Raw genomic sequence first — 27,564 nt, forward strand, 5'->3', positions numbered from 1 at the left:
CTTCCTCTGTCTGACTGGTAAACTGACATCCGGGCTTAAAGGAATGAACCTTAGACTGTGTGAAGTAGCTGGCTTTCCTTCCTCACTCAGATTTTCACATACAACTTCCTGAAAGGACAACTCCCAGAAAGAGCAGTAGCAATAATCCTTGACGAGGTAACTAAGAACTCCAGTGCGCTTTCATACTCGGTACTATAACTCAACAGAGAAAAAAGACCCAGAAACATGGAGTTGCTGTCTATCTCTCTCCTTGTACTCTGGAGTGGAGCACAATCTACCACTGGCTGTCTCTCTTTCTGCTGACTGCTGATGAGTCTTCACAGTACTTCACTATCTTAGTAGGATGTAGAGTGCCTTCTAAGATGAGGCCGCTCTATATGTCCAGGCTCATGAGCAGCCATTTCTCACTCCCTCAGCCCTACCTCCTTTTACCCTGTATTTCAGCCATGGTAAGCCTCTTGACTGTGTTCTTCATTTTGGAACTCCCTGGCCCTGGCCGGAGTCCTTTTGTTACATTTAACAAACACCTGCTAGTACTTTTTATGCTTCTGAATTTATCTCAAATGTCACAGATTCAAGAAACTTTCCCTCATATCTTCAGGCAGATATAATGATAGCTAACACTGCATGTATGCTCATTGTGTACCAGATTCTGTTGTAGGCACATTTTGTATAGAATCCTTTTTCATTTTGACAGTTATTTTTGAGGCAAACTGATATTACAGGACTTGTATGTATTTCATCCAAGAAGGAAATAAAAAAATGAGAAGTTGGTTGTCTTGCTTAAATCATATAGCTAGCAGTGAAAGATTGTTTTGAAAATAATCGTATTCCAGAACATTTCTTTTTGACCACTCAGTTGTGTTTTTGGATGGTCTCATGCTTCTAGACAGCCTCCTTGACTTATGATTATGGTGCTTTGAGGTCTAACAGCAATTGACAAATTGTGGGGCTGTACCACAATAAATAATCTATCAACTGTTCAAATAAGTTGAGTGCTACTAAAGTAGAAATATGAATGGTTTCTTGCAAAGAGTACTGTTATAATTCATGTGGCTCTTGAGTCTATGCTGAAGTTCAGTGGAAAGTTTACCATGTCACTCTTATTATTTTACAAGTATAAGCCCAAGGGATAGCGGAGAATAATTTATTTACTGTGCATAATTATAGTTATACTATGAAGTACCATTTTCAATTGAGAAGTATATGCAGTTTCAAGTGATTCCTTAGATTAATAGATGGTAGTTATATAATTGTTTTGGAAGAAAGCTATGTGTTTTTCATATTTATTGTATATTTCAGTTTCCTAAAATAGCTAGTTAGTGTTTTAGTTAGTGTGTCCAAAGCACTTCCAAACAGCCCATCACAAGTAAACATGTGATAATCCTTTGTTGAATAAAGCAAGTGTGTTGGTTGCAGCTCTTAAGTAACCTAACAATCTAGTTTAATGGTTATGTGTGTCATTATTGTCAATGTATATAGAAGAATGTTGAAGTTATTTCTGCTGACATTAGTGTGATTTCCTGAAAATATCAGTTTCTGTTTTGTCCCCAAACCAAGATATGGCCTCTATCTTGAGCAGTCTCCTTCTCTGTTGACCAATGCTTCATATTCAGGGTTTAGCTATCATTTCCTCTAGGAATACCTCTCCTCGGTCTACTACTGATGTAGTTGGTCTTGCATCACATCATAAGCACACTATGCTTACTCAAAATAAAAACGTAACACAGAATGTTTTTGATGCTATGATATAAGCAGGAAACTCATCTTCTTCACATATATGCAAAATTATGACATGCTGTACTATAGTCTGGAGAATAACAGATGGCTAATAAATATTTTTTGAGTGAATGAACTTCTAAATAAGTGATTTCCACTGAAGTCGAGGATGGGGCGATGATCCTTCACCTGGCATCATAATTATTTCTGATATCAACCATTGGAGTCTTTATTGAGTGGATTATGTATGAAATGTAAGCATAAGTGTTTTATAAAGTTCCACTAATTATTATGATACACAGGAAAGGGTTCACAACATTTTGAAAGAGGAAATAAATATATCTGAGAATGTAAATATGCCTAACTTTTATAAAAAGGCACTAAAAGTCAAGAGAAGATTTAATTAATTTATCAAAATGTGAAAATCATGTGATATATTCCCTATTGCTAAACAGAAATTGTTCTGAATTGTTCAATTTGGAATTGAATTACAATATAAAACTGATTACCAAATAGAAAATACTTTATTTCTCATCTCTAGAGCATATTATAAACTAATTGGCCTTTTGTATTTATGTCTGTGAGTTGCATTTTTGCACATTCAACCAATGGATTGAGTATATTGAAAAATAAAATGTTTCTGTACTTCCGTGTACAGACTTGTTTCTTGTCATTAATTTCTAAACAATATATTATCACAATTATTTATAGAGCATTGGTGTTGCATTAGATGTAATAAGTAATCTAGAGATTTTCTGGTGTATAGAAGAGAATGTGCGTAGATTATATGCAAATGTCATGTCATTTTATAAAAAGAACTTCTCTGTCATCAGGTTTTAGTATTCTCAGTGGAGAAGGCTGTGCTGGAACCAAACCTTTGTGTATACAGAAAGATGACTGTAAATGCCTATGAGTATTGCTCTTCTCAAAATTAAGTAAAAAATAGATTTATTGAAAATATAATTTTAGTTTTATATTTTTTAGCTTTAATAATATTTTGTTTATCTTTTGAGATAGTCATTGTTAATGATCTAATACAATAACTTAGATATAAATATTTCCAAGAGTTTCTCAAAAATGATAATCCTAGAGGTTTTTTTCCTTTCAATAAGATAATAAACTGCCATTGAGAATGAAAAGATTGTTTCATGCATTTGTTTAGAATCATCCACATATAATTTGGTGGTGTTGCCTATTTACTTTCTGAAATTTTCCTTTATTTAAACTGCTTAATGCAGTATTGCATCATGATTTCTCTTTTAAAAACCATCACAAAGTTAATTTTGGAAAAAAGAAACCCACTAAGCAGTTATTTCAGATTTATTAAGAGAAAAGCCACCCAGAAAAAAAGCTTTGCAAGAGTATGTGACCATGGGGAGCTATGCTCATATGGGAGGGTAGGGTGGAGAGGCAAGAGGGTTGGGGGAAAGTGGACTGTATTTTTAAAGCTTTTCAAAAATAGGCCAGGCTATTTGTATATCAGAAATACTGAACTTTTCAAATGTCATATTTTCAACTGACTTATGTTCTTTTCTTTACCATACTCATCAAAATCGGGATGTTATTTCTGCTCTCAACTTACAGCTCTTCTGAGATTTAAATTTTAAAAATTAATTTATTCTAGAGGCAGAATGAGAAAGACAGTGAGGGTTCCCATCTGCTGATTTGCTCCCAAAATGCTTGCAATGGCTGGGGACTGAAGGCAGGAGCTGAGAACTCAGTCCAGGTTTTCCATATGAGTGGCAGGAACCCAGTCACTTGCCCCATCATCGCTGTCTCCCACGGTCTGCATTAGTAGGAAGCTTGAGCCAAGAGCCAAACCTAGGAATTTAACTGAGGCATCAAATGTGGACCATGAATGTTTCAACCAGCATCTTAGTTAAATTAGCAGTTACTAAGCTAAATGCCTGCTCTCATATAAGCTTTTATAATGAGGAAGTTGAAGATTGCAGCTGTTTAATAACCACAAAAACTAACTATACACATCTACTGTGATAGCTGCCATGGCTATCAAGACAGTATGCCGATCTGTATTCTCATTGATTATGTGTGTTACTGCAAGAGCGACAGTGAAAAGCAGTCATTCGCTTAACAAATATATTTTAAATCCATCACAGGTACTCATGCTGTGTTCTATGGTCATTCATTTATTAATGTATTTAGCCACATTTTCAACAAGCATATGTTAGAGACTTGTTATATGTTCAGAATAGTTGCTAGGCAAAGTGAGTAATGATCCTGCCTCACAGAGTTTATTATTGACTTGAGGAGACACCAATCAATCAGATAGTCACCAAGTAAATACAGAACGACAACACTGCTAGATGCCTTGAAGGAGAGGCACATTGTTCTAAAGGAATACAGAACAGAAGCTCAGTAAGGTCAAAAAGGGTTTCCCTGAGCAATACCAGCTGAGCACTGAAAAACCAAATGAAGTGAGGAAGCAAGGGCATTCCCGGAGGTGACATGAAGGCTGTGTTGAAGGGAGAATAATACACAAGGGACTTGAAGAAAGAACTTGAACAAAGGCAATGTGGTTCATGAAGAAAATTGGGCATAATGTGAAGTAGGGGCAAATAAGAGTGCAAGGCACACAGAATACAACACCATATGGATATATTTTTGCTGCATAGCATGGAATGATGTAACTAATTAGAAAGTGCGTGGAAGCTGCTATATTGCCAGGGCTAGAGCATGCTTTGATACCAGCACCTACTAAGTGGTCCCAGATGATTGTAACCATTGGGTTCTCTGATTAATCAGAGAACTGGGGCCAGGCTACTTTTTATGAAATAGCCAGCCCACAGTAAAGTACCTGAGATTTCCAACAGTAGTTAAGTACATTTAATTTATACTTTATATGTAGCCATGTCTGTCACAGGCTTGCAAAATATATCAATAAATTATCTTCCTTATAAAGGAGTACATGAGACCAGTATCTGCACACAATTATAAAGTCTTCTGTAAGACAGAGAACATTTGTACATCTTATAGGATTCTTGTTACTGCCTGGATGATATCATCTTTAAGAGCATAAGTTGAAAATAAGGATTTTTGTTTTTGAGGATTAACATATTGGATCCTGATGTCTATTTTGATTTTTTGAGAGAACAAAGTGTTTATTGTAAACATTTCACAGAAAAAATTCTTTCAGAGGAAGTTATATCAACTACTTTGAAAATAACCATGGCATTCATTAAGTTAATTATATCCTTGAATAAAGTTGATAGGGCTGTCAACTCCTAAAGTTTTATTTTGAGCCCAGATCTTTGCCTTGAGCTCCAGATTCATATACTTGACTCTCAGTTCAATCACTTATAATGGCGTTTTAGTCTCATCGAATCTACAATGCCTGATTCTGAATCACAGAGCTCTGTACTGAGATCCATTCCTGTTACAGTCTTCACCTCATGATTTTCCAGCTGAAAAACTTGAAGTCAACTTTGGTTTCTTTTTCCTCAAACCCCATATGTAATCTATCAGCGACCCCTGACTACTTCACTTTTGGAATATCTTCTGGGTCTGACCCAATTCTTTGTTTCTCTGTCCCAGAAAGCAGCAGTTACGTTTGGAGGGTAGCTATTGCTTCCTCACTGCCCTCTTGTTCCACTCTGCTGCTCTTGTTGTTTGTTCTCAGTGTAAGAGCCCCAATGGTCTGGAAAAATAAGTTGATGCGGCATCTCTGCACTTTCCTCTCAATTTTGCTTTGAACCTAAAACTGCTCTAAAAACAGCCAGCGAAAACAAGTTGGTTCACATCATTCTTGTCTCTTTGATTTTCCAGTGATTTTCCCCTCACTTGGGAGAAAATCTAATGTCTTTGAAGATCCCACAGGACCCATAACATCTGTATTCAGAATACCCTCACCCTTCTCATATATTCTTCTTCTTCCATTTATGGGACACATATTTATTGCCCTGCGTTTCCCACAACACTCTGGAACAACTTCTGTCTCAAGTTCTTTGTACTTCTTTCTTTTTTTGTAGAATTTCTATTCTACAAAAATATCAGGATCGATGAGGCTTCTATACCTTTCCATACTATGCAAAATATAATTTTCTGATTTAAACTTGCCTTGTCCTTGTTACCTGATATCCTTGCCTCTGCAGCCTTCCCTGTAGACTTTTGCTTTATTGTTCTTTTTCTCAGTAATTGAGTATTTGTCATGTATAAAAATAAAGCATTTACAAATAGTGATTTATATTTATTTTTAATATAGTAGAAATAGCCTTTACTGGTTGCAGGGGGAAGTGAAAAAGAAAAGAAGAAATTCAGGGGTGGTGTTCATGGACTGGGTCACTGGAATCCAAAAACAACTTTGCTTTAATGCTTAATATAAAATTTAGAATAGAATAAGTGTGGATTATAAATGTTGCCTTAAATTATTTAGGTTCTCAGGTCTTAGCAGCATTTAGGCCATATGTATTCAATAATTCCTGTACTTTTTCATTTCATTTCATTTTACATATTTACACATAGTTGACATGATATCAAAATGCTGTATCCTAAAGCATTTTTTTATATTTGATGAACGCCATGGGTATTAATCCATCTGTTATAAAAGATGATAGCTGTGTAGAAATGGTAATGGAACTTATCCCTTATTCTATTGATGTAAGAGAGCAATGATGGTAACCCAAAAGTGAATGGAACATACTCCCAACCAGAGAACTAGAAAGCAATTGCAGATTAGATGTTGTCAAGGAAATGTACAAAAATGCTGATAGTCAAAATAAATTTATTTATTGTTCCCAATCAAGGCTAAATTCAAGATCCTGAATTTTTTGCATTTCTGTCAATCTCCAGATAGCTAGAATTACAATAATCAGCTGTCAACGATAGGATGTGAATATGATTGATATTGATTGGACTCATTTTTCCCATTTGTCTCATTTCAGAATATTTCACTATGTTTTTTTTCTTTAACTATTCCACTTAGATTTTACTATACAATTGATATTCTTAAACTGATATTTTCTGAGAAGTGTTTATATTTGATCATTTTATTTCCATTTCCTAAAAAGATATTAACAATAGGCTTGTTGTATGCTTGGTTTGATGAAAGTTAATATAACATTTCTGAAATTCCAGTTTACTAATAATTGTCTTTGTGTCATTCTCAATTTGATGCTATTCATTGTCAAAAAATCAAATACTCATGTTTTCCTAGGAAGTTCATTGAAATACTGAGCTTTGAAATATATTTGTTGGCTCAATAGGCTAATCCTCCACCTTGCGGCGCCGGCACACCGGGTTCTAGTCCCGGTCGGGGCGCCGGATTCTGTCCCGGTTGCCCCTCTTCCAGGCCAGCTCTCTGCTATGGCCAGGGAGTGCAGTGGAGGATGGCCCAGGTGCTTGGGCCCTGCACCCCATGGGAGACCAGGAAAAGCACCTGGCTCCTGGCTCCTGCCAGGATCAGCGCGGTGCGCCGGCTGCAGCGGCGGCCATTGGAGGGTGAACCAGCGGCAAAGGAAGACCTTTCTCTCTCTGTCTCTCTCTCTCACTGTCCACTCTGCCTGTCAAAAAAAAAAAAAAAAAAAAAAAAAAGAAATATATTTGTTTATTTGTTGTGTGTGTGTGTATGTGCACATGTATTGGGAAATAAAGTAAAAAAGCATACTATTATATATTTTAATTGATTGTAGAACCTTTTGAGGAAATTGAACTCTAAATAGTATAATGGAATACTTTGCATATCCAGGAGTGATTAATGCAAACCATGTAAGTGTCTCAAAATTCACTAATGTATTTAAGTAGTCTATTTATTTCTTTTTGTACTTTTACTACAAAGATTAGATTGCAGAATGCAAACAAAAAAATCCAATTTCAGCTAAAATGGGAAATGTTTGGGGTTTCTGTTGACATTGTGTACATATACCACATTGTTACTGAAAGAAGAACTTCTCCACTTTTTTTGAATATGGGAGAGTTCAGGCTACTATGTTTTTTTTTGTGTGTGTTTTTTTAAAGGTTTATTTATTTATTTGAAAGGCAGCGTTACAGAGAGGCTGAGGCATTGCTCTCGAGATATGTGAGTGATTTTCACTGACACTATTAAAAGTATTGTGAAAGCTTGAAGTTTTCAGGGAATAATTTTAGGTAATATTATGTAGATTCACTGCATATGTATTATATATTAGACACTATCTTCAAAAATTAAACTTATTTTTAAAAGTTTTTATTTATCTATTTGAAAGGCAAGGTTATATAGAAAGAGACAAATAGAGACACACAGAGATATCTTCCATCTGTGTTTCACTCGCTCAATGGCCTCTGTCATCGGGCCTGGGCCAAGTGGAAGCCTAGAGCCAGGGGTTTCTTCTGTATCTCTTTCGTATGGGTGGAGGGGCCCAGGGCCCTGGGCAATCTTCTGCTGCTTTCCCAGGTGCATTAGCAGGGAACTGGATCCCAGGTGGAGCAACTGGGACTTGAACTGGTGCCCATATTGAAATCTACCATTACAGGAGACAGCTTAACCCACTGTACAAAAGTGATGGTCCCTAAAATTCTTCATCACATTTAATTCTAAAAATGAGGCTGAGTTCAAGAAATTGTCTTGGTAAATGACTTAACCAAAGTCACACAGGTAATAAATGCTGACTTGGGTTAGAAGTTGGACAGTCTGAACAGCAGAGATTAATTGTTGTCTATGCACTTGTATTCCAGGCTCACTATTAACAGTTCTAATGATCTGGCAATAAAGCAGAGCATTAGTAGTAGGTCAATTATAATAAATAGTTACTTCTTGCATATCTTTTCATTTGTTAGTTTCACATCCTACAACCACATAAACAGAGTAGCACTCTTGGTTTTGGATACTCTTCTGGAGCAGCAATGCATTTTATGATGGGGTGGGAGATAGTTTAGAACTCTCATGTTGTATGTTTACCTGTTTCCATAATGGTATGTTTCATAGAAATGGCCTTGGATGTGAGATACAAAGTGAGGATACCTGAGTAGAAGCTGGCAATATATCTATGTTAGAAAGGCCAGTTTGTGTTTGTGTTCTTGCTATAGATAAATCAAGCAGCAATGACCAAATGTGGAAAGCTCTTCAAGTTGTTGATGTTAGGGGTGACTCACAACAGTTGCCCTTTCTCTTCTTAGATTGGTAGGAAGGATGCCTCAACTCAGAAGCAGAGTGCCTACTTATTCTTTTGTTCATTCTTTCAGTATATCTCTACTAATTATTTGCTGTGCTTCAGCCAGTATGCCTTGGCAATACAACAGTGAACATCAATAGCACTGATGTTCACTGTCAGAGTTTATAGTCTTTCAGGGGAGGCAGATGTTAAATAATAAATTACTTTCTCAGCAAAGAGAAAGACATAGAAAAAGCAAAAGAAAGATATAGAGAGGCAGAGACTGGGGTCAGTGGAGAGATTAGGTAGTGTATGTAATAGGAAAATCATGGCCATAATTGACAATGTGTCCAAGACTATGTAGCCTAAAGCTAGAATGAGATAGTTAAGTAAGCAGAAAAAATAGGGTGCAGAGTTCTCCATGGGGAAAAATAGGGCACTTGGGATCATATGAGAGGGCCACAACATCCTCATGGAAACAGTAAGTAAATGTTTCCCAGAGGAAGTCATACTTAGATTTAGGCCAAATCCTTGACTGAATGTTAGACGCATCTGGGGAACTTTTAAAACATATCGAGGCTAGAATCACACCTCATTATAATTTATTAATATTGGTGTGGGACCTAGCTAATCATGAGAGTTAGGGTTGAAAAATCAGCCAATTGAGGAAGGGTGGGGATAAAAGCCCAGATAAAGGTAACAAGGCACATTTTAAAAACTGAAAGTTTAACTCCAGCAGTACATTTGGGGTGGGCAAATGAATAGGTGTTATTGTAAATGGCTCTCTTGGAGTTTGTGATAGTGAATTCATGATGGAGATGGCTTTTCTCCAAAGGTCTTCAGCAGCCACGATATTTCCAAGAAGAATTTGTGCCACTGAATTTATTCTGTGTTGATGTCTAATTGGGCAAGCATAACTGCTTTCATCTCCTTGGAGCTTGTACTCTCTTTTATGTGTGTTGCCATACTTGCCATTCCTTTCCCTCTGTTGAACTCCTATTTGTCCTTAAGGAGTCGAGTTTTTAAAAGGGCTAGCTAGTAGATATTCAAGCCTCTGTGGGCTGCACAACTCTGACATTGGTGTGTGAAAGCAGCTACCAAACAAATGTAGGCTATGAGGGGGTCCTAGCCCATAGGTATAGTTTTCCCAGGCACCATTCTAAGGATTGTTCCAAATACCAATGCAGTTCTAACCAAATTTTGAGGTGAATATTTTCATTTTTCTCATTTTTAAATGCATGGAGTAATGCACAGAGCAATTAAGTAATGTGTGCAAATTACAAAGATGCTTAGTGGCAGAGGTGGAAATTCAGAAATCGTCTGGCTCTTTGACACTATGTAATGCTGCTACTCACTCCTGGCCATGGGAGTGCATGCAGTAGCTTTGAAATGAAGTAGAGATGAAACAGTCAAAGTAGTGTGAGGTATAGGATCAGTACCTCATGTGGATGCTGTAGGCACCAGGGGATAAAAGATCAAAGACTTGAGATCAAACTGATTAATGAGTGAGTGGAAGTGTTTAAGAAGTCAAGAGAACACACCAGGAAGGACATGTGTAGACTAAAATATTTTTATTTCAAAACTAGAGAATCCTTTGGGCCTCAGAGGAAGTGTTTTTATGTATTTTCACAAGTGTTTCACATTCAGCCAACATTTTTACAGTCATATTGTCTGTGTATGTGTGTATGTATGTGTACAAACCTGCTGTCCCACAGACAAATGCCATATGTTTTCCCTGATCTGCAGTAACTAATAGAGTACATAAAATATAATGTATTAGAGTGAAATTGACATTTTGAGGTTCAATGATTATTGGCAGCTCTTGTCTCTACTGTTGAGGTGTGTATGTGTCTGTTCAACATTCTTATTCATGTTATTAAAATCTTTCAAATACTATGATTATGAGGATGAAGATTAGGTGATCCAGTAAATGATAGAATTTCATAATTATTTATTATCCAGCTTACTTGAAAGAAAAAAATCACTTATGATTTTTATTCTTTTTTAAACTTGGTATACCTTTTTAGACAAAAAAGCTAAATATAAAACTCATTATATATAGTTATTTTTACTTGTTTGTATTTATTTATTTGAGAAACAAGGAAAGAGAAAGATAGAGAGATGGGGTTGGGGGCACAAGAGTTAGCTTCCATCTGCTGATTCACTTGTAGATGTCTACAGTCCTGGGGATAGGCTGAGGGCCAAAGCCAGAAGCCAGTAACTCAATCCACGTCTGTCACATGGGTGGTATGTACTTGCCATTACCACTGACTCCTAAGGGCTGCATTTATAGGAAGCAAGAGTTGGGAGCTGGAGCCATGTGTAGAACCCAGATATCTGAAATGGGACTCAGGTGTCAATTTATCAACATGTTAACCTGTTTTTTAACCTTTAGGCCAAATGCCAACCATTTTGCTGCTTTTTTAAAAGATTTATTTATTTATTTGAAAGGCCGATTACAGAGAGGCAGAGAGAGAGGTGAGATAGGTCTTCCATCTGCTGGTTCACTCCCCAAATTGCCGCAACAGCTGGAGCTGTGCCGATCTGAAGCCAGGAGCCAGGAGCTTCTTCTGGGTTCCCCATGTGGGTGCAAGGGCCTAAGGACTGGGCCATCTTCCACTGCTTTCCCAGGCCATAGAGAGAGCTGGATCAGAAGTGGAGCAGCCGGGACTCAAACCAGTGACCATATGGGATGCTGGCAATGCAGGAGGCGGCTTTACCCCCTACGCCACAGCGCTGACCCCTGCTGTTTTTTGAGGAATGAATTATGACTTCACATCATATGTGTCTATAGAGCCTTTATTATTATGTAGGGTTGTGTTTATATCCTGCTATTTTCAAAGTTGTACAAATGTGACAAAGACTGTACACTTGGAAAAGGTCAATATGTTGAAAGATACTTAGATGGAAAGGAAAGTTGTGGTCCATTCTGGATGTTATTTAACTATTCCCAGTTTTGGCCATGGCCATGGGGCTTCATTCTTTTCTTTTTGGAAGAATATAACCTTCATGTATGTGTTCTTACCTACCTAAGAGTCTTTATTCAGCTCAGTTTTGAGAATGACTTTACTGCAAGAAGACGAAATCAAATAAGCAGAGAAGATGCTGTGGCTTTCAGTTACATTTTCCAGAGTAATTTATATCCTGGAACATGAATTTGGTTTAATTTAAAATAAACATGAACATCAGGAATCAATTAGCTCACTCAATATAATTTTAGACTATTATATATATATATATATCTTTTAAGTTTTCTTTTGCATAGTTTTTATTTGTGGGTTGTAGCAGTGAGGGTAGCAAAGTAGAATAAAATATAGATTTGACATTTACACAGACTTAGGTGTACACTTAACTTTGCTTTCTAGTTCTCAATTCACTCTTTTGTACAATAGGAACGTATGGTTTGCTAATTCCTCTAAAGAGCATAGCCCAGTGACTTGGCACATGTTAGTGTCTTTGCACATGGCAGCTAGTATAATTGTTATTTTCTTACTCCTTTGAAAAGACATATGAAGACAGTAAGAATGTTCAGGAATCCTAGTGACCTAAAAAATGACCATTACCAACATTACTAGAGAAAAATAATGTTTTTGGATAACATTGTTGTGTTTAAAAATATTCTAAACCTGAACTGAACTCTACCATATTTGATAGAGTTAGGATCCTTTTGGAATATGTTATTTCCACAAATTTGTTTTCAATAATTTGGAATAATAGGTGATACACTGGATAGTGTTTTGATTTTCTTTCAGAAGCTTAGTGAGATAGAGAGGACATTTACTATTAAAGGGAAGTACATTCATTATACCGTACAAGGAAAGCAATACAAAGCGGCATCTGTGTATGCCTGTCAATTTAGAAATCATTCCCTTTAAAAGTTAATGAACTAAGGAAATGATAAGAAGCACATTGGTCACAAGTCCTCATTCAAACATTTATTAATACATTCTATAACAGACTCTTGGTATTGTAAATAAATTGATTGAAATTAAAATTTTAAAAGAGAAAAATCCTGTAGTAGGTCACCGTTTACTTGTGAAATATAGTAAATTGTGGTTTTGGTATTTCCTGATTATAAAATCAGACTCATTTTCATTCTCATTAAGTAATTTCAGAAACAACATAAAGGAGTGCTTCAAAAAGTTTGGGAAAAAATGGAGTTAAAAATACATTTCTTTTGTTGTGAAAATTTTGAAATCCATGTATAGTTTTTTTTTTTTTTTTTTTTTTTTTTTTTGACAGGCAGAGTGGACAGTGAGAGAGAGAGACAGAGAGAGAAAGGTCTTCCTTTGCCGCTGGTTCACCCTCCAATGGCCGCCGCTGCAGCCGGCGCACCGCGCTGATCCTGGCAGGAGCCAGGAGCCAGGTGCTTTTCCTGGTCTCCCATGGGGTGCAGGGCCCAAGCACCTGGGCCATCCTCCACTGCACTCCCTGGCCATAGCAGAGAGCTGGCCTGGAAGAGGGGCAACCGGGACAGAATCCGGCGCCCCGACCGGGACTAGAACCCGGTGTGCCGGCGCCGCAAGGTGGAGGATTAGCCTATTGAGCCACGGTGCCGGCCTCATGTATAGTTTTTTTAATAGTACACATTTTCTAGGAACTTTTGGAAGACTTTCATATTTATGACACAACATATTCTGAAATTCAATGATAATTCTATTAAAATGGATGATTTTCCATCATGTTAGTTCACATGTTCATCCAGGAATCTTCTCTTTCTGAAGAAAAAAAAGGTGCTGTTTTAACACAAGTAAATGTATATACTGAGTGTTACCTAGTTCTTGAGGTATTCTGATATGGGATGGGAGCATTCCAAGTGTCATGTTAACCGTTACCCGCTGTCTACCTCCACAAGTCTGTTTTTCTTTTTTTAATAATATGTACGTCACATGACTCCTGTTTGATTTGCTATAATAGTTCATTTCCCATTGCCATAACAATGGATTAGCTTAGCCTGGATAATATATAAAGAAATAGTTTATTAAGCCGGCGCCGTGGCTCAATAGGCTAATCCTCCACCTTGCGGCTCCGGCACACCGGGTTCTAGTCCCGGTTGGGGCGCCGGATTCTGTCCCGGTTGCCCCTCTTCCAGGCCAGCTCTCTGCTATGGCCAGGGAGTGCAGTGGAGGATGGCCCAGGTGCTTGGGCCCTGCACCCCATGGGAGACCAGGAAAAGCACCTGGCTCCTGGCTCCTGCCAGGATCAGCGCGGTGCGCCGGCTGCAGCGGCGGCCATTGGAGGGTGAACCAACGGCAAAGGAAGACCTTTCTCTCTGTCTCTCTCTCTCACTATCCACTCTGCCTGTCAAAAAAAAAAAAAAAAAAAGAAATAGTTTATTTAGGTTACAGTTTTGCAGGCTGACAGTCAAGATTGGGTGGCTCTATTTGCTTTGTCTCTGTTGAGGGCTGTCTTGCTGCATTGCACATGATATGTGATGCAGTCAGAGCATGTTTAAGGAGGATCAGTAACATGATGAGACAAGAAGCCAGGATATGGAGTTGTGCCTGTCTTATGTTTTTGTAACAACTGTCTTAAGAGAATTAACCAGGTTCCCTTGATAAATACATTAATCCTTTCCATGGAGAGTTCCCCAATAACGCAGTCACCTCATATTAGACTCTACCTCCTAAGGATCTGAGTATTGGAAGACATACTCAAACCATTACAAACAATGGCAATTATTTGGTGAGTTAAACAGGCATTTAGTTGTGAATCAGGGAATTTGAGGTTCTTAAAAAAAATCAAGTTTTGGCCGGAGCCGCGGCTCACTAGGCTAATCCTCTGCCTGCGGCGCTGGTACACCTGGTTCTAGTCCCGGTTGGGGCGCTGGATTCTGTCCCGGTTGTTCCTCTTCCAGTCCAGCTCTCTGCTGTGACCTGGGAAGGCAGTGGAGGATGGCCCAAGTGCTTGGGCCCTGCACCCACAAGGGAGACCAGGAGAAGCACCTGGCTCCTGGCTTTGGATCAGCGCGGGGTGAGCCGGCCGCAGCGGCCATTGGGGGGTGAACCAACGGACAAGGAAGACCTTTCTCTCTGTCTCTCTCTCTCTCACTATCCACTCTGCCTGTCCAAAAAAAAAAAAAAAAAAAAATCAAGTTTGTCTTTTCTTGTCTGGCTCATTTCCTATAGTGTAATGTTTTGAAGGTTTGTCTACATTGTAGCAGGTATCAGGACTTAATTCATTTTTCTGGCTGAGTAACATTCCATTTTATAAACCACAGTTTGTCAATTCATTTGTCTGTTGAAAGAAACTTGGATGTTTTCACCTTTTGGCTATTGCAAATGATGCTGCTGTGAACATTGATATCCAAATATTTGTTCAAATCCCTGATTTCAGTTATTTTGGATATATGTGTAAAAGTGGGATTATTGAGTCAGATGGTATTATTTTGTTTAGTGTTCTGGCAAATATTGTGTGATTCTGGTTATATTAACTTCTGGAATGAGAAACTTACACAGACAGGAAATAGGTCAAAGGCTACCAGAGGCTAGGATCAGATTGAGAGTTGAGAGTTATTACAGGATGATTATGAAGTTTCTGTTTGAGATGATGAAAATATTTCAAAAATAAAGTGTAATGATAGTTGTATAACATCTTGAGTGTAATAAATATTGCTGAATTATACATTTAGAATGTTTAAATTGATAAATTTTATCCTAAATATATTTCATAATTTAAAAATTATGGTAAATTGTATTACCATAATCCATTAAATTTTACATATTAAGGAAATGATTCTATGGTATGTGAAATACATTCAAATAAACTATTTATCTAAACAGGTCACATTTATAAAGGGAAAGCTTAACTTTCCAAACATGTTTTATATTGATCAACTTACAATAGCTGAAGGTAGCTGAAATGAATCAGATTTGGAGAATTTATGCTCTACTAAGAGATAAAGCTTTGTATTAGATACTTTAAGGCTACATAAAATTGAAGGAGACTACAGATATGGGAGACCTAGATTGAGTTACCAGCTCTGGGCATTGGCCTGGCCTGGTGTGGGGCCATTATGAGAATGCTGGGAGTGAACTATTGGATGGCAGCTCTCTTTTTCATTATGTCTATGTCTCTGTCTCTTTGTTTCATAATAAATCTTAAAAATAGTTTTAAAAGTGGAAGAGAAAATATTAATTGTTCTTCTTGGGAGTTTTCAATCTAAATCATGACACCGAAAGCAGTGTCCATGAAGTAATTCTGAAAAATTTAGAAGCAAATTATATGTAGATACCTGCATATGTGCATAAACATTGTTACATACATACACCTTGCTGCACATACCTATATATACTCACACAATTATATATCACTTAATGATGCAAATATGCTCAAATGTATCTAGTCAGTTTTGACGCATGAACACCATAAAATGTATTTTATCAACCAAGATGGTATATCCTATTACATACCTAAACTATATAACCTATTGATACCAGGCTATAAAACTATACAGTGTATTATTATATTAAATGCAAGTACTGTAGGCAATTGTAACACAATGGTAAATATTTATATATATAAGCTTACTTAAATATAGAAAAGGTACAGTAAATTATAGTATAAAAGTTGTAAAATGGTTGTACTTCTGTAGGGCACTTCCATAAATAGTAGGAATGGAAGTGGCTGTGGGTGAGTCAGTGATTGAATGGATGAATGTGAATATGTGGGACATTACACTACCACAGGCTTTATAAACACTATATCCTTAGCCAACACTAAATCTATAAAACTATCTTTTTAAATAATAAAGTAATCATAGTTTATTACAAATTTGTAACATTTTATTGAATGAAATTTTAATTTTACTATTTTTAATATTTTTATTTTAGCAGTGGGAGAAGAAAGAGAGTAAGTTAGCAAGCACAGGAGAGAGAGAAACAGCACATCTACTTGGTGGTTGAGGTTGGGTCAAGGTTGGTCCTGGGAGCTGGGAACTCAATCTGGGTCTCCTGCATGAGAGCTGGAACCCAAGTACTTGAATCATCACTTGAATTGTAACTGACTACTGAGGCACTGTCCATCATAGCATAAAAATAAAACGGCCCATTAACCATTTTATTTTTAATAAGTAGCAGGGGTATACGTTAATGATAAAAAAGAGTATAGAATAGTAAACAGATAAACCACTGTTAAAAGAAAAACTGACTAGTTCAAGTTAACAGAGTTTACTCTGGCAAGAAAAAAGTACTGACTGAAATGACTATTTCAGACCAAAGAAGACAATGAACACACAACTCCCTCTTCCTTGACCAGCATGTTACCATGTGTTGAGCTACCATTATAACCAAAAAGACAGCAGGTAGCAAACAGAGATCCCCTGATTGGTGCAGTCTGAATTTACTTTATTTGGCCCTAATTTGGCAGCCTTTAGCATGGGATTGGTTGATGGAGCAGTTGCTGTGATGGGTTTAGGCTCAGTGTTAGTTCCAGGAGAGCTCTTAAGGTTACACTCTGCTTAAACAACTAGCTAGGTTGTAGCTCCCTGTATACGAAGGCCATTTTGTGCTATACTTATTGTTCAAGTGTGGGGGCTTGTTTAAGCCAAATTCATTTTGGTTCAACATCAGCACATAGTGATTTTTATTACCATGAATTATTATGTACTTTACATAATTGTATGTTCTATGCTTGTACATGACTGGCAATGCAGAAGGTTTGTTTACACCACAAACCCATGATTAATGTGTTACACTTTGCCATTTGGTTCATCACTGCATCACTAGGCCATAGGAAATTTTCAGTTTCTTCATAGTCTAATGGGAATCCATGTTGTAATGTGTTGCTCCATTGAACAAAAAGTTTATTATTTGTGAATAGCAAACATGGGAAAGACTTAGAACAAGGCATTAGGGATAGATGTTGTGATGTAACTGGTTAATTCACCTCTTGGGACCCTTACATCCCATATCAGAGTTCCTGGTTCTCTCTGCTTCTGATTCAGCTTCCTTTTACTGTATCTGGCAAGTCAGCAGATGACAGTCCTAGGGTATGGGTTCCTGCCACCCGCATGGGAACCAAGATAGAGTCTAGTCTGTGGCTCTTGGCCTCAGCCTGGCCTAATCCAGGCTATTTTTGGCATTTGGAGTGTGAAGCAGTGGATTGAAGATCTCTCTCTCTCTCTCTCTCTATTTTCTCTATGTCTGTATCTCTCTCTCCCTGTCTGTGTCTGCCTCTCTTTCTGTCTCCTTACCTTCTAAATAAATCAATAAATTGTTTAAAAACATCATCATATAGTAGTCTTCTATTTTAAACATCTTTCAAATTCTTTGAGTATATATAATATGGCTTAGATCTTTACATTTTACCATATCTGTGTGTGATATTTATTATAAATATGAGTCTTAAAAATCATCTTTATTTTGGTTATAAGTAAATAGTAACTTATTAGAAAATAATGGAATATTTATATATTTATATATTTATATAATTCTCAAAAATTTTATCACTTGAAATTATTAAAGAATTTGTTATGATCTGGATACATCTGAATGTTCATAAATTCACATATAGACTATTTTACATTTGAAAGACACACACACATATACATATACACCTGCTGTTTTCCTTATCCATCATTTGATCCAGAGTTGAGACATTTTCCATTTGGGAATATTTGGGAATGTTATTATGGTTTATATTGTGGGGTACTGCCCAGCTCCTCCAGACCTCATCCATATGTTAGGGCAGCATGGCAAATGATAAAAAGATTTGAAGAATGAAATGATATGCTATTTCCTCTGTTTAGAATATTCATTTTTATATTAGATTATTTGTTCAATCACTTTTTTGTATTTTTAACTTATTTTTCAGGTGCTCCAGTTGATGTACTAAAAGCACTAGATTTTCACAATTCTCCGGAAGGAATATCAAAAACAACAGGATTTTGCACGAACAGAAAGGATTCTAAAGGGTCAGATACTGCTTATAGAGTTTCAAAGCTAGCACAACTCAGTGCCCCCACAAAGCAGTTATTTCCAGGTATGTTCTCTTTATTGTTATCACTACTATTACTACTACTGTTGTCTCTACTAATGCTACATATATTTTTTGGCTAATTATTGTTATTTATTTTTATCATGATACATAATGTCTAATAGCAAGATGAAATATAGTTATTTCATATACAAATATAAAGTACTTTGTGATCACTCAAGTGGTGTAAGGAAAATAAATTAGTAATTACCAATCTTAATTCAGTACAATCACACACATATATTTGTGCATTTCATAATTCATTATTTTACTTCAACATGGCAATGTGTGAAGGCAACATTTCATATCTTGCCCATTGTTGTGTGTAGAACTTATTCACTGGGGGAAGGAATTGGAAGAAACCTTACCCTTACTGTCTAGGTTAATTTAATAAATATATGGGTTTACTCATATTTAAGATGTATTTACCTCCAATTAGTGGAAATGTTTCTGTTGAAAGAAACATTTTTTTGGTATATGTTAATTATACATTGTTTTTGCCAGAAATGTGAAGTTGGTATATCTCACAGTTATTGGGATTTCTGGGACTAGAGAATTTATGATGTCACCCAGCAAGTTCTTATAATGATACTGAAAATACTTGGTGACTATTTTCTGTCTTTCTGTGAAAACACTACTTAATCTAATATTACTAGTTATGTGGAAATCAAGATAATATGGGGAGAAGGAGTTGAGTGGTGAAATGACAAGTTCTGAACATCATATTTTCTATGCAGGCAGCTTGTTACGTGTTCTTGCCTGCAGTTGTTTCGTGTTTCATGCCAGTTATTTCTCTGTACATATAAACTTGGTGTCCTCATTCTTACTTACCAGAAGAAGAAATGGAGTTTCACAGAGACCTTCTTGCTTAACTAACTTACAGGGGGAACAATAATCATATTTAATTCAAGTCTGGTCTACTTCAAAGCTATTATTTTATATAATATCCAGTGTTCCTTTTTGTTTTATATTCTTCTCACCAGCAATGTATCATGGAAATTCTTCATATTGACCTAAACCTTCTCCACCTGTAGGGATTTGAGTTTCCTATTGTTATATCAATCTGTTTTCTTACAACAGAAAGAAATAAAGAATTAAACAATTACATAGCCATGCAGTATATTTTTCATAGAAGAACATTTTAAAATACTTTGAAAACACATTTATTATGGTGATTTATTGACTCTGCAAATATATTTTCCATTTCACAATAATCTGTGGTGTACAAAAGTAATAAAATAAACATAAAGAATATAAAGTATCCTTTTTGTAGTTTTGAAAATAAAAATTCAAATATTTTAGATCTGTAAAATATTCTTAAAGTCAAATCTAAAAATTTGCATAGTAACAATTTAAGTTGCTTTTCAATTTATCTGCACTCCAATGCGTTTCCTAATGCATGTCTAATGGAAAAGAGGACAATAATTTTGAAGAGAGGAAACAGAAAAATATACAAACGGAAAGCACAGAAATACACAAGAACTCACAATTTTTAATTTTTTCTACTTGGGCTCATCATCTCAGAGTCAGTTTATTCTGTTCATAATAATAGTTCATAATAATTCAGTTTATTTTGTTCATAATTATCTTGCAGAATGGAAAAGATATTCTATTCCTTTCACTCATAATATTTTAGCATCATTGTCTTACTGTATAAGATTTTGAAACATTGAGATACATTTAGAATAAGAATTTCTTTGATTTTCAACAATCTGAGTTACTGATTTGAAGAAAAATTTTATTTGCAATATATCTTCTTCAATAATAGGCTGGATCTCCTAAATTTATATAAGCAAGTTATAAAACATATTTGTTATTGATGTGATTTATACCTTTCCATTTTATTTTCATGATTATTTTTCTCCTATTAATTTTCTTAAATATAAAATTGGGTGTTTCTGTGATGTTTAAATCAACTTGGGCAACTTGAACACACAAACACACACACATATAGAGAGAGCTAGAAAATACTCATATCTTTATACATGTAGCATTTGGCTCTGATAGCACTGAAAATTTTAAAATAAACATTTTAGTTTGGGGTTTAGTTTTAATTTCAATATTTATTTAATTTAATTTTATTTCAAATATATATTTAATTTTATATTATACATAATTTAAATATGTGTAAATTATATATTAAATTATATATATGTATGTATTTGGCTCATATTTACTTATATGTATATGTGTATCCGACTCTTGTTAAAATTAATTGACTGCTGCTTTTGTGTGCAGGTGGCACAGGTTAAATTATTGCTCTGTCAATGATAGGGGAGCCAGATTAGAGATTATAAACAGTGTGCTGGAAGCACATACCAAGGATATGTTGCAACTGAGTTTTGAGCCAGATAATCTGACAAGATTGAGAACTTTCAACTGAGAAACCATACTATCTTACAGTTAGTTATTTTATGTGTGTATTTACAGCATGATACTGTGTTTACACTGCTTGCTATTTCTCCTTTTATAATGCATTTTTCACTACTTCTACTTTAAAAAGAACTTGTCATTACATTATTTTAAGGGACTGTATAGAATTCCATTCAACAATTGTTTTGTCTTCTATTTAACCAGCCCCAACCATTGCAACCTATTTTAATATTTTACTTTCATAATTGTGCTTTGATGAATTGACAGTGTGTTATCTTTACACATAATTGTGCTATCCCCACAAATTTTTAAGAATGGAATTGCTGGTCTAATATAAGCTTTTGAATATGAATTCATGACATTATCATTCACAATGCTATCATCATTTATACTTCTTGTAACTGAGATTGGAACAAATAGATTGAATATGGAGTCTCCTGATGTTGGCCCAGATATTGCTGATTACATATAACACATAGACACCAATTTGCAAATTGACAACTGTTTAACTGATGTAATCTCATTCCTCAAATAATGATGCCTGTTTTACCTATGTGCCAGGATAGTAAAAGGACTGAATATTGGCTTGAAAGATAAAAACTATGATTTAGTGTGCAGTTTTCAAAAAATATATTGAGTAGTCATTGCCTACTATCTGAGATATACTTATGGTAGTCATTTTGCTTAGTTAATATCTAAATAGATTAGAGCTAATGCTCGGTATCTGGTATATTATTGTGGAAGGAAAAAAGAGAAAAATATTCTTCCTTTTTGAGTAAAGAATCAGTTATCCTATAAGTTATCCTTATAAGTTATAAATCATTCTGATTTATAATGACATGCATTTTATTCATGCAACTGTATCACATGGTAGGAAAAGGTGATATAAAATTCTTTAGCTTTTGAAGGGATGATAAAGATACCTCTGTATATTCTGTCAATACAATGCCTTTTTAAAGGGATAGTGTATGATTAGAGTAGACAACGCCAGAAAATAACAAACCTTATATCTGAAGTGGTGCTTCGGTAAGTGTTTTAGGAGTACTTGCTATGTATTTGATACTGTACTGGTGCATCATATTGCTTCATAACTTTGAATTCAATTTCACATAATCACTGTCCTTTCAAAGGCTGACCTTACACTTTGAATATAACTTACATCACTCTTACAAGGAAAGCTTAATAGAGTCATAAAGTATCCTACCATTTGTTAATCTGCTTACTGTTTATTAAGTGACTTACTAAGACCTATAGAAAGTTCAAAAATAGTATATGGATATAGGAACAATTTAGAAATTCAGAATTTCTAACTCTTTGTCTTTTTCTTCTCAGGTGGAAGTTTTCCAGAAGACTTTTCAATATTATTTACAGTAAAACCTAAAAAAGGAATTCAATCTTTCCTTTTATCTATATATAATGAGCATGGCATTCAGCAACTTGGTGTTGAGGTTGGGCGATCACCTGTCTTTCTATTCGAAGACCACACTGGAAAACCTGCCCCAGAAGACTATCCTCTGTTCAGAACTGTTAACATTGCTGATGGGAAGTAAGTTATTCAGGGATCACAGTATGCTAAAGTAATTCTTTCATTCAGTCATGCAGCAAATATTTAATTAAGTGTGGTGCAGTTTTTCTTTTCTTTTTTGACAGGCAGAGTGGACAGTGAGAGAGAGAGACAGAGAGAAAGGTCTTCCTTTGCCGTTGGTTCACCCTCCAATGGCCGCTGCGGCCAGCGCGCTGTGGCCGGCACATCACGCTGATCTGAAGGCAGGAGCCAGGTACTTCTCCTGGTCTCCCATGGGGTGCAGGGCCCAAGCACTTGGGCCATCCTCCACTGCACTCCCTGGCCACAGCAGAGAGCTGGCCTGGAAGAGGGGCAACCGGGACAGAATCCAGTACCCCAACCGGGACTAGAACCCGGTGTGCCGGCGCCGCAAGGCGGAGGATTAGCCTAGTGAGCCGCGGCGCCGGCTCTTTTAATTTTGATTGTGTGTGATAGTTTTTCTAGGGACTTCTGATAAAGAAATGAACAAAGTAATAAAATATATTACCTTTCATGCTTTATAATCGGAAATGGCAAACTATGAAACAAATTTTACTTAGTAATAAATAGTATATCAGGTAAAATTGAGAGATAAGGAGAACAGTGAAGTGGGTAGGGGATGACAATCAGGAATACAGTTTTAAGAAATGAGAACAGAGAAAATTTCACTTAGAAGTGACATGTAGGGACTGCATTTGATTTAGTGGATAAGCCATTGGTTGAGACGTCTGTGTCCCATGTTGGAATTCCTGGGTTCGATTCCTGGCTCTGCTCCCTATTCCAGCTTCCTACTAATGCGGAACTAAAAGACAGTAAGTGGTGGCTCAAGTAGTTGGGTCCCTGTCACCCACAAGGGTGACCTGAATTAAGATCCCTGCTCCTAGATTTGGCCTGGCTCAGCCCCACCCATTTCAGGCATTTGGGGAGTATATCAGCAGATCAGAGATCTTTCTCTGTATAATCGAATTAAAAAAATAATCTACAAAGACAGGCTTTTTGGCTTAAAATATGTGTAAACTTTACTCTCACTGTATTAAGTAGCTTCTTCTTAGAAATCTTTGTTGGACTCAAATCAAGTAAATGCTTATCCTAGTTGAATGTGCTAGTGAAAATACCAAAGAATAAGTGTATATGGAAATATGCACAGTCCTCATCAGTGACTTGTCAAGAAGGTGGGTTTCATTCCATTATGAAAACAACAAACATGCTGTTCCAGAAGGGGAAAGACAGCACCAAGTCTCTGATTTCTGGGTGTGTTTCTGAATTGTTACAAGCAACATCAATGAGCTCAGTGCACAGCCAGATGATAGGGGTGGAGAATGAATGGGAGCCCAGATGGTATAAACCATTGTAGGAGGCTTTAAGTACTTTGGCTTCTACTCTGAGAGAAATGGGAAGTTGCTTTTTGAACAGAGGACTGATCTGGTTAAATTTACATTTCACCAGTAATATTAATATTGTTGATCATAGGAACATTTATATAATATTTGATATATGCTATATTCCATTATAGGCTTTTATACCTAGCTTTTAATTTAATTTTCCACAATTATTTTAAGAAATTAATGTTAATAAACCCATCTTACAGATACTGAAACTGAAACACAGAGCATTAAGTAACTTGCTTAAATCCAGATAGTTGGAAAATGGGAGAGATGGGGTTTGAACTCATGTAGCTATCTTGTGCTATGTTCTTCTGAAAATAGTGCTGAATTCTACATTCAGTGTTGTGATCTTTGCCTTTAACTTAAGGAGCAGCTAAGTACAAATAAATGCTTATTAAACTTACCAGACATTTTAAAATAACTTTATCAGAAATAGAATAGATATTTGGTTATTAACAAAAAAAAGCGAATAGCAGTGCAGATGGAAAAAATAATGCATACTTATTGTATCTTTGTCAGGACCACAGGAAAATCTTGAGTCTCAATGCCAGGAAAAAAATAGGCTTTCATAAGTAATTTACATTATGATCTCTGGGGCAAGTCACATATTCTGTTATAGTGTGTTTTTATTGTTGTTGTGGTTGCTCTTAACTGTTAGCCAACACTAACCTAAAATTTTAGTTAAAACTTGGTAATTGTAGAAGACATTTTAAATTCATCTTATTATTCAAACCTTGTTTTGAATTTATACAACTTTTTTAACTAAGAAAAATAGTTATTGCAGTCCCATTTATTTTTTATTTTTTTAAAAATATTTTATTTATTTTATTTGAGAGTTAGAGTTACAGACATTGAGAGGGAGAGACGGAGAGAAAGGTCTTCCTTCCGTTGGTTCACTCCACAAATGGCTGCAATGTCCAGATCTGCACTGATCCAAAGCCAGGATCCAGGTGCTTCTTTGCCATCTCCCATGCGAGTGCGGGGGCCCAAGCACTTGGGCCATCTTCTAATTTCCCAGGCCATACCAGACAGCTGGACTGGAAGTGGAGCAGCTGTGACTAGAAACGGTGCCTATATGGGATGCCAGCACCACAGGTGGAGGATTAACCTACTGCACCACGGTGCTGGCTCCTGCAGTCCCATTTTATATTTGAAAATAATAAACATGGTCAGTATGAACACATCTCTAAAACAAAGCATACAAAATAATCAATATTTTGATAGATTATCAAATGGGACAAGATATTAATCTACAGTTACTCTGATAATTTGAATACAATTTATACAGAATACTATTCATTTATTTTTCACTTATGTTTTCTTTCAGTAACAATTTATTAAATTCTTTTATGTTATACTGTTCACTTGAGATTGTTAAAAATGAGACATTTTCCAGCTAAACTGGCATAACAATTTAAATGCAAAAAATATTGGTTTGCAAAAATTATCTGGGTCTTCTATGTGAGTGGCAGGGGCCCTAGTAGTTGGGTCATCATCCATTGCCTTCTCAGATGCATTAGCAGAGAGCTGCACTTGAAGTGGAGCAGCCAGGATCTGAACCAGCACTGTGATACGGCTTGCCAGTTAGCCACATGCTGACCCCTAATTTAATGCTTTGAAAGCTTTACATTTCTCCCATCAAGAGCTTTGCTTTCCTTTAGGCCATTGATCAAATTTATCACTGAGACTTTTTTTTTAAGATTTATTTATTTATTCGAAAGTCAGAGTTACACACAGAGAGAGGCAGAGGCAGAGGCAGAGGCAGAGAGAGAGAGAGAGAGAGTCTTTCCATCCACTGGTTCACTCTCCAATTGGCTGCAATGGCCAGAGCTGCGCCAATCCAAAGCCAGAAGCCAGGAGCTTCTTCCAGGTCTCCCACATGGATACAGGGGAACAAGCACTTGGGCCATCTTCCACTGCTTTCCCAGGCAATAGCAGAGAGCTGGATTGGAAGTGGAGCAGCCGGGACTCGAACCAGCTCACATATGGGATGCCGGCACTGCAGGCAGTGGCTTTAACCTCTATGCCACAGCGGCAGCCCAGAGACTTTTTTTTTTAAATAGTAAAAAATCACTGAAACTATTGTGGTATATAATTCCTATCATTTTGTTTAATGAGTTTAAAAGTTTGACAGTGTATTTACAGCAAAATTACTAGACTCAGTCATTTCTTCCTTTTTTTAATTTTGGCTCCCAATTACAAGGAAGAACATATGATTTTCTCTTTCTGCATCTGACTTATTTCCTCAATATGATGTCCTTCAGTTTCAACCATATGGCTGCTAATGATAGAATTTCATTCTTTTTTTAAGGTCAAATTATGTGTGTATGTGTGTGCTTTGTTTTCTTTATCCATTCATCTGACGATGGGCACCTTGGTTGATTACATGTTTTGGCAATTGTAACTAGTGCTGCTATAAAAACGGTGTAGCAGGTATCCCTTTGATACAGTGAGTTCATGTGTTTGGGTTATATACCAGTAGTGGGATCATATGGCAGGTCTAGTGCTAGTTTTAAAAGAAATACCCATACTGTTTTCCATACTGGCTGCACTAATTTACATTCACAGGAGTTTGATTTTTAAGAATAGTTATGACATTCACTATGATGCTCATTCATTCCACATGTATGTATCTACTCACGACTACTTGGCCATCAGCCTTTGGCACATAGAGGTTGCAAATGATGTAAGGTGAAATCCCTCCACTCCTGAAGCTTACATTCTTTCTTTTTTTAAAGATTTATTATTTGTTTGAAAGTCAGAGTTACATAGAGAGAGGAGAGGCAGAGAGAGAGACAGAGAAAAAGGTCTTCCATCCGATGGTTCACTCCCCAGATGGCCGCAACCGGCGGAGCTGTGCCGATCTGAAGCCAAAAGCCAGGAGCTTCTTCCTGGTCTCCCATATGGGTGCAGGAGCCCAATGACCCAGGCCATCCTCTACTGCCTTCCTAGGCCATGGCAGAGAGCTGGATCGGAAGAGGAGCAGCAGGGTCTCGAACCGGCGCCCATATGGGATGCCGGTGCTTCAGGCCAGGGCATTAACCCACTGCACCACAACGCTGGCCCCTACATTTTTTTAGAAATAACAAACAAGTCATATGGGAAAGGTTGATAGTTCTATGAATAAAAATAAAGTAAGAGATGTAAGGTTTGATATTGTGTATAGGGCACTCTTCTTGGATGAGATTGCATTGAGCAATGTCATGAGGGAAGCGAGGGACTGGCCATCTAGGGGTGTGGTGAAACAGCATTCTGGGCAGGGTGAAGAAGATGTGCAGGGAGCAGTCAGGAGGACTGGTGCAGGAAGTCAGAGGCAAAAAGTCAGACATGAGACCAGAGACGGCTAGGGGTCACTCCTGTGAGGCAGAGTAGGACTTCATCTTTTATTGTATTTAATTATTTGTTTGTTTATTTACTTATTATTTAGTTACTTATTTTAGCAAGGCAAAAACTTAATCTGATATTTTCAAAAAATCACTCTAGTTAC

At 36.6% G+C, this 27,564-nt stretch overlaps 1 protein-coding gene across 2 annotated transcripts in view; it reads left to right on the forward strand.

The window, feature by feature from the left end:
• COL11A1 (collagen type XI alpha 1 chain) overlaps positions 1-27,564 on the forward strand; it is a 209,003-nt gene that overhangs the window by 6,626 nt on the left and 174,813 nt on the right. For both annotated transcript variants that reach the window (XM_017346045.3, XM_008264806.4), the window contains exons 2-3: positions 18,615-18,782; positions 22,482-22,695. In XM_017346045.3, the coding sequence (XP_017201534.1) occupies positions 18,615-18,782; positions 22,482-22,695 (382 nt within the window). The remainder of the gene's footprint in view (positions 1-18,614; positions 18,783-22,481; positions 22,696-27,564) is intronic.

The sequence above is a fragment of the Oryctolagus cuniculus genome, chromosome 7 (assembly GCF_964237555.1).
Source record: "Oryctolagus cuniculus chromosome 7, mOryCun1.1, whole genome shotgun sequence".
Lineage (NCBI taxonomy): Eukaryota > Metazoa > Chordata > Mammalia > Lagomorpha > Leporidae > Oryctolagus > Oryctolagus cuniculus.